At 48.2% G+C, this 7,951-nt stretch overlaps 2 protein-coding genes across 2 annotated transcripts in view; one reads left to right on the forward strand and one right to left on the reverse strand.

Moving 5' to 3' along the window:
- Nucleotides 1-1,070, forward strand: part of LOC119328702 (uncharacterized WD repeat-containing protein C2A9.03-like) — an 8,460-nt gene extending 7,390 nt beyond the window's left edge. The window contains exon 10 of the mRNA XM_037601675.1: nt 346-1,070. Within this exon, the coding sequence (XP_037457572.1) occupies nt 346-759 (414 nt within the window). The 3' untranslated portion in view covers nt 760-1,070. The remainder of the gene's footprint in view (nt 1-345) is intronic.
- A 1,650-nt stretch (nt 1,071-2,720) lies between these two features.
- Nucleotides 2,721-3,912, reverse strand: LOC119333174. The gene is made up of 2 exons (XM_037606167.1): nt 3,346-3,912; nt 2,721-3,150 (listed from the first exon to the last, which is right to left on the reverse strand). The coding sequence occupies exons 1-2, from the start codon at nt 3,838-3,840 to the stop codon at nt 2,842-2,844; spliced, it is 804 nt and encodes a 267-aa protein (XP_037462064.1). The 5' UTR covers nt 3,841-3,912; the 3' UTR covers nt 2,721-2,841.
- Between the last annotated feature and the right edge of the window lie 4,039 nt (nt 3,913-7,951).

Raw genomic sequence — 7,951 nt, forward strand, 5'->3', positions numbered from 1 at the left:
TACTATATCCTGGTGCAATGCCTAGTTTGAAACGCCGGTGTTTTCAATCATAAATCAACTATGCTGGTGATCCTCTTTGGAAAGATCAAAGTGGAACCAGGAAGTTGGAAGTTTGTGGCAAACAAGACTAATTGCAAATGATGTCCTAGTTTTTCTTTTGCGTTTCACCTTCTGATTGTTTTTATTATTGCATAGGGCTCTGCCCTTGATGTTTCATCTTTATCAATAAAACAGGAAGAGGCCTTGCCTCTTTTGTGAAGGAAGAAAACTGTTTTGAAGGCATTATCGTGACTGTGTTGTGTTATCTGGACAGATCAGTATTCAATTTTTCTTTCCTGTGTGCAGGTAACTTCTACCCTAGTTGGCCATCTGGACTACTCATTTGCCTCAGCATGGCACCCGGACGGTGTCACCTTCGCAACCGGGAACCAGGACAAGACCTGCCGGGTGTGGGACATCCGGAACCCGTCGACCTCCCTCGCGGTCCTGAGGGGCAACATCGGCGCAATCCGGTGCATCCGCTACTCCTCGGACGGGCGGTTCCTTCTCTTCTCCGAGCCCGCCGACTTTGTGCACGTCTACAGCGCCGCCGAGTGCTACCGGAAGCGGCAGGAGATTGACTTCTTCGGCGAGATCTCCGGGATCTCGCTCAGCCCGGACGACGAGTCCCTGTTCGTGGGGGTGTGCGACCGCGTCTACGCCAGCCTGCTGAATTATAGGATGGTACACGCCAACGGGTACCTGGACTCGTACATGTAGATGAATAAAACCTTTGTGTTTGACGGGCAAGAAAGAGCGCCAGAACTGCTGAAAATCTGAAGATCTCGCTTGGCCCGGGTGACGAGCCCCTGTTGTTCGAGGGGGCGAGATATGTCAGCGTGCTCCATTACAGGATAGTCCAGGTGTGCCTTCGGGCACCTGGACTCTGTACATGTAGAGAAAGAAAACTTGGTGCGAAGTTTAGTGTGTTCGTGTAAAGGAAGAGCGGAATTGCTTAAAATCTGCAGGACTGTAACTTTAATGAGATCAGTATGGAATTTATACCAACTTCACCTTCGAACGCAAACAGAGTCGAGTTTGAGTGAGCTGAGCTGAGGTCGGGTTAGCTCCTATAAGTTGAAGCGCCTTCAGTTAGAGTAAGGATGCAACTGTGCATTCCATGAATTATTCCGTCAGTGTACCCGAATCGTTTTCCCTCTGGAGACGGGCGACTAGAAACCCTAGCGGCGACCAGGGGAGCCGAGCCTTTCCAATGCCGCCTTCCAGCGTCTCCCCTTAGCCGGGTGCTGTCTTTCAGCAGCTCCCCTCTGCCAACGACCTCTTGGTCTGTATCGAGGATATCTGGAGGACGGGTCATTTGTTGGGTTCGTGGTTGATGCCTGATAGGTATGATTTTCTCTCTAGCGTCTTAGTTGTGTGGGGGTTGCCATATCTAGTGGGGTGGGAGATGGAGGTGTTGTACCACATGGGCTGACTTATCATGGGTTTGGGCATGTGAGTTTGTTGACGAATTATAAAGCTCACAATTTAGCTAGGCATGCTTTATCGCTGGCTCGGGGAACCCACATTTGGTTAGGCCAACCCTATCATCCTATATGTATTCCTAAGGTGACTATCAATAAAAACTTGGATGATTGTGTTAAAAAATACTGTGATGGGATGCGTCGGGGTTGTCATTCTCTCCTCCCTACCTGAAATACCACATGCCAAACCCTATATTCGGGTCTTTTCGGATCGGACAATGGCAGTGCTATAAGCTATGCTTGGTCGCATGTTCCCTATTGGCAGCATCGTCTTGGAGATGGTTCTCGCCTAAGGGATTTGTGGTTCATGGCAGTTGTTGCCTATTAGTGGCGGTTTGTGTGGCAATGATGATGGTAATGAGTGAGTTCAGGGTCACAACAAGGTTGTTGTACTCTCTTCGACTTTTGCCAGGATCGTGGTGGTATGTTTGCCGAGGAGTCGGAGCTGCGATGGCAGGGTTCGGATGGTGATGCTGAAAAGTGAGGGGTGGTCTAGCTCGGCAGCCCTTTGCGATGCCAAATTTGCATATTTATCTCTCATGGCTTGGCATTCGAACTTAGGGCTAGTTCTTTTGAGGCCTATGGGCTGGTTGTGGAAATAAGTTGTCCCCTCCCTTGTTTATTCTAGAGGCCATTAAGAGTTAAGTAGTAGTTTTTTAGAATAAAATTTTAGTTTGTGCTTCTAGAATAAGTTGAGAAGGGAGCAGCTAGCTTATTTCCATAACTACTCATAAGCCCAAAAGAATTGGCCCTTAGAGTTGTGTTGTTGTTGACGTGTGTGGTCGATCGTTTGGCATGGATCCATGTGTGGCGTACACGGTGAGGATTTCATCCATGATCATTAACTGAAGATAAATTTAGAGTTACATACGAGTGATAACCATCCTTGACGGTGGTGTTTCTTCTCGGTGGTGTGTGTGAGATCTTTATTCTTAGCCAGTTCGTAATGGTGGTGCCTGCCATCGTGACGGCCAGTGTGTTCGCAATGTTCTTCCGTAGTTAACCTAGTCGACAATTGTCTTATATACTACTTCTTCCACCCAATAATATAAGAATATAGTGTCAAAAACGCTATTATATCATGGGACGATGCTTTTGCCTTTGAGTTCGGAAAAAGAACTCACAGGGACCAGAGCGAGAGAAAGAAAGGTTAAAGAGAGAGAGAGAGAAAGAAAAAGGTTGTGTTTTCAACTCGCCTAGGGAAGCATACATATAGATCGAAACAAAGAAACCAACATTTTCTAGTAGACCACGCTAACAAAACTAGAAAAGGCACTAGAGCAGTCGCGATGCGCCGGCGAACCATGAACGGCAATAGCTACCGTGCCGATGCGGCGGCGGCGGCGCTCTGGTTGAGCATGGATTTGATGCGCTCCAGCTTGAGCTCCTCCCGGAACTGCCGGATGAACCGCTCGGCCCGCGCGTTCACCTCCGCCTTCTCTTCTACCTCCGCGTACGCGCGCCGCTCGACGATCTCCGCCACCTTCGCCGGCTCCCGCTTCCTCAGCTTCTCCGTCGTAGCACCCTTGGCGGCCGCCGTGGCTGGCGTTGGCTCCGGCGCCGGCGCGTCTCGCTGCCGGAACGCTAACGCTACTGCTGTGCACGCGTCTCCCAAGCATCTAGACCACTGTTTTAAATAGCCCGCTATAGCTCCGCTATAGCACGCTATAGCGTTTACAAAAGGTCTTGCGCTAAGAGACTTTGGTCCAAACAAATTAACAAACATTTTAAATAGCGCGCTATAGCTCCGCTATAGCACGCTATAGCATTTGAAAGAGGTCCGCCGCTAAGATGCTTAGCGCGCTATTTAAAACTATGATCTAGACGTCTCCGTCCGCGTCTCTGCTCCTGCCTTGTCGCTCCCTGACATCGAAGCCGCTGAACGCAGTCCCGCTTCGGCTGCTGCACCAGGAGCACTCTGTGTCGACGGAGCCACCGTTGCCGTCATGCTTTCTCCGGCCGGCAGGGTCGGCTCTGGCCTCACCGCGTGCCTGATCTCCTCTCCTCCCTCTTCTTGCGACGACGTGTAGTACTCTTGCACGTGGTGGAGCTGCGACGGCGACGCCGGCGGCGTGAGGCCGCTGTCGTAGTCGTGCTCGGGCACGGAGTGGAAGGCGGCGAAGACGGACATGGAGCGGAGGCGCTCCATGACCATGGACGACGCGCTCCGGGTGAGCCTCCTCCGCCTAGCCACCTGCGCGTCGCCGCCCTGCGCCCAGGACAAGACGGCCACGGCGCCGACGACGACGTTGAAGAAGAGGAAACACGCCGCGCCGGAGCCGAGCCACGGCCAGCACCAGGCAGACTCCGCCGCCATTCTAATGAATCTTTTACAGGTATGGAGGCTTTCCAGCGAGATGGAGATACACTGGTGGTGATCGATGAGTAGATGGTGAAGACTGAGGAGTGAAGTGAGGAGTCAGAAGCACACTTAGTGTGGCGTATATGTAGTACACTAGCTAGGCGTGTACAGCGACAGCTGCTTTAAGCTTTGTTGAGATGATGAGCACGTATAAACCATAAACTATAACGAGTACAAAGAAAGAATACGCGTACGTACAAAAGCTAGCTCCGTGGTTGTTAAAATGTTGAGCACGTGTACTTCATGAAATTGGGGCCATTATTCAACTCCAATTGGTTTGGTTGCTTCATCAACCAGCAGCCTGCGAGAACATTCCCCGCGGATTTGACTATGGTTAATTGTTCCTTTCTAGTTTCTACACATGGCCCGACATTGGTTGGTTCCAGTCTTAATAATTTACCGCAGTATCTAGCATGGTTTGGCTCCACTGGATAGACTTCAGTAATTTGTTACTCCAACTGGTACCGGTTTGACGCGTCAGATGATCCTATCGTTTCCTTCACATTGCTTCCTCCGTCTCCATACGTCCTTGTTCGATTTCTCTCTTTCTGTCTGAAAAGAGCCATGAAAATGTATAAACATGATAGTCTTAAAGTATGTATGTATTTTCTAGTGTGCTCGTGCTGTTTTGACCGTTTCACTTGCCGGTTTACAACATGTAATTTTCGGTGAGAAAGCGAGCCTAGCTCACTTTGGGAGATGTAATAGAAATTGGTATTGTTGGAATTTTGCTAGTAGGCCTTTGGCCCAAAGCCCAACTAAAATTCTGAAATTCTCTTGGCCCATTCATGCACACATGTGAGTGGAGTGAGTTAGGGCCGTATCCGCGAAAATGGGGGCCCTGTGCCAAATCAAAAATTAGGCCCTTGATAAAATCGTTGGCAATTAGGAAAACACGATTTTGGCAGAAAGTGATTCATATAAAAATATGATTCTCAAAACAAAATTAGTATAATAGGGGATGTATCAAAGCAAACTTCATGTATGGATCTTGTTGCTGCGTAGTTGAAGTACATCTTATAAGAAAGCTATTCTCAGAACCCGGAAATACTAGATTATTTATCATAAAACATGACATCTTTCTTCTCGCAAAAAAAAAACCCTTGTCATCCTTCTAGCATTCTTTTGATATTCTTCGTACGCAATGTTATTCAAAGTGTCATTTGACTCTTTTGCTAAAAACACTTATCATAAAATGGCATCTTTTTGAGATTCGGTTCTTAGTTCGCTATAAACTTATGATGTATTAAAAATAGAACATATAAACAAAAGACCATTCGGCATGAGAACTATGTCAGAAACAATGAACATAGAAACAAAAACGGATGAAATGAACTTTGATTTATTTGGGAAGAAGACCATGTGCGGCCGGCGGTAACGAGTCTGATAGTCTGGTTGAAGATCTCATCGGGCAGGCACCTCTGTCTGGACTCCGACTCCAATTGGTGCATCCAGGTCACAGGCTCACCGCGAAGGAAGCAAGCAACAATGGAATCTAAAGAAGCAGAGAAGACATGAGAAATTGAGAAGAAACCACCGAATAATTAGGTGGACCGAGGGTGTAGCGTGCCTATACATTCCAACGGATAAGCTGCGAAGGAATTAATCCAAGAGAGCTGCGACGAAGGTATGGATTTACACGGCTCGTTGGAAGTTATAAAGAGAGCAAAGAGAAAGAAAGGGAGAATATGAAGTTGGAGAGGCGTGCATGAGATGGAGTACCTACGGTGCAGGTTCCAACCAGTCAAATGCATTGCTTAATCATTAATAGTAGTAGCAGTAAACAAATTGGGGGCCCTGTGCAGTCGAACATGCTGCACAGGTGTCCCGTACGGGCCTGGAGTGAGTGAGGCTAAAGTTTAGTCCCACCCCGGAAGTTGAGAGAGAGTTGCACCTCTTTATAAGGTGAGCTCTTCTACCACTTGTATGGGCATGAGAAAGGTGAGCTCTTCTACCACTTGTATGGGCATGAGAAGAGGAGACTTGCACGTGCGCTCCTCCTCCCCGCTCGCCTCGCCACGCCTCGCCTCGTCACGACGCGGGTTGCGGGATTGAGCCGAGCCGAGGACAGAGCTACAAGTCTTCTCCATCCCTCCTTTCGGCGTGCACCGGGAGAAGGGACAGCAGACCTCCGGAACCCCGCCTCTCGTGATCCTGTACGGGAGAGGGGTGATCAGGTTTTTGGGGAGCACACTCGCGCGACTGCTGGCAGCGACGACTTCGCAAACGACGACTTCTTCCCCGACCTCGGCAACCTCATCCTCGACGACATGGGCGACAACGTCAACGCCGGTGGTGCTGCTCCCGCTGCACCGTATGTGATTCTATCCTTCTTGTTCGAGATCGTGATAGAATTCATGTTTTTAGTGTGTGCCCTAGATGTGATCTGTTCATCTGCTATGCTAGTTCGCATGATTAGTTTAATCTCTGCTACTGTAGTCATGATCTATTTCCTATTTATTCGGATTAAATCTCGTAGTAATTTGCTCATATTTCCATCAATCCAAAAACCTGATTATAGGCAATTTACTCCGAGTGGTTTTGCTGCGCATCTGAAGCCGCCTGCCTTTAAGGGGGCGCAATATAAGAGGTGGCGCACGAGAGCAGTCTACTGGTTTCAGACCATGGGCTGCTATGACGCCACCAAGGGCAAGCCTGAGGGTGATCTTAATCCAGCACAGCTGGAAGCTTTCGAGAAGATTGATACCCTCTTTAAAGGCGCTCTTCTAAGTGTTCTTGATGACTCCATTATGGATTCGTATATGTCGTTTGAGAACGACAAGGACATGTGGGCTACGCTCGAGGCCAAGTTTGGTGCCTCGGACGCCGGCAACGAGTTGTACGTCATGGAGCAATTCTATGACTACAAGATGACTGATGAGCGCCCTGTTGTACAGCAGGCTCATGAGATACAGTCGCTCGCAAAAGAACTTGAGTACTTCAAGTGTGTGTTACCAGAAAAATTTGTTGCCGGAGGCATCATTGCCAAGCTTCCACCTTCGTGGAACAATTTTGCTACTTCCCTGAAACACAAGAGATAGGAGTTTTCCGTTGCGGATCTCATTAGTACTCTTGATGTTGAAGAGAAGGCGAGAGCAAAGGACACACGTTCTCGAGTTGCTGAGGGAGGTTCTAGTGCCCACATGGTACAGAAGAAGAACTCCCAGCCCAACAAGTTCAAAAGCAATAAGGACAAAACTCAGGGCAAAGGCAAGTTTGATACAAAGAACAAGCCATCACATTCTACCAACTTCAAGAAGAATTCTCATAAGAAGGGGAAGGGACTTTGCCATGTCTGCAGTGATCCTAATCACTGGGCTCCGAAGTGTCCTAACCGCTTTGAGGAGCGCGAACATGAGAAGAGCGGCAAGTCCGCTAATGTTGTCATCAGTGATATTGATATGAAGGAATCAGGGTACAATATTTTTCCTACCATCCTTTCAGTATTTCAATCCCCTGATTGGTTAATTGACACCGGTGCCAATGTACATGTTTGTGCTGATGCCTCCATGTTTTCTTCTTACCAGGCAACAGGGACTTCACCCGTGCTGATGGGGAACGGGTCACATGCCATCGTTCGAGGTGTTGGTACGGTCGATCTGAAGTTTACTTCGGGGAAGACTGTGCGTCTGAAGAACGTTCATCATGTGCCGTCCATAAATAAAAATCTCGTTAGCGGTTCCCGTTTATGTCGAGATGGTTTTAAGTTGGTTTTCGAATCCAATAAAGTTGTAATTTCTAAGTATGGACAATTTGTTGGAAAAGGCTATGAGAGCGGAGGCTTGTTCCGCCTGTCTTTGTCAGATATTTGCACTAAAGTTATTAATAATGTTTGCCACAACAATGAGTCTGATATTTGGCATTCACGACTTTGTCACATTAACTTTGGTTGCATGACGCGGCTAGCCAATATGAATTTAATTCCGAAAATCTCTACTATCAAAGGCTCTAAGTGCCAAGTATGTGTGCAAGCTAAGCAACCTCGCAAGTCCCATAAGACTGCAGAGGCAAGAGACTTGGTGCCACTAGAGCTTATACACTCTGATCTTTGTGAGATGAATGGTGT

Source organism: Triticum dicoccoides, chromosome 7A, assembly GCF_002162155.2.
Source record: "Triticum dicoccoides isolate Atlit2015 ecotype Zavitan chromosome 7A, WEW_v2.0, whole genome shotgun sequence".
Taxonomy (NCBI): Eukaryota; Viridiplantae; Streptophyta; class Magnoliopsida; order Poales; family Poaceae; genus Triticum; species Triticum dicoccoides.

Excerpts from the sequence above, each read along its gene's own strand:
- LOC119333174 (XM_037606167.1), bottom strand. The coding sequence starts at position 3,840 with ATGGCGGCGGAGTCTGCCTGGTGCTGGCCGTGGCTCGGCTCCGGCGCG. Across the intron at positions 3,151-3,345 it reads AGACGCGGACGGAGACGTCT|TGGTCTAGATGCTTGGGAGA; the intron begins AGATCATAGTTT and ends TATTTAAAACAG.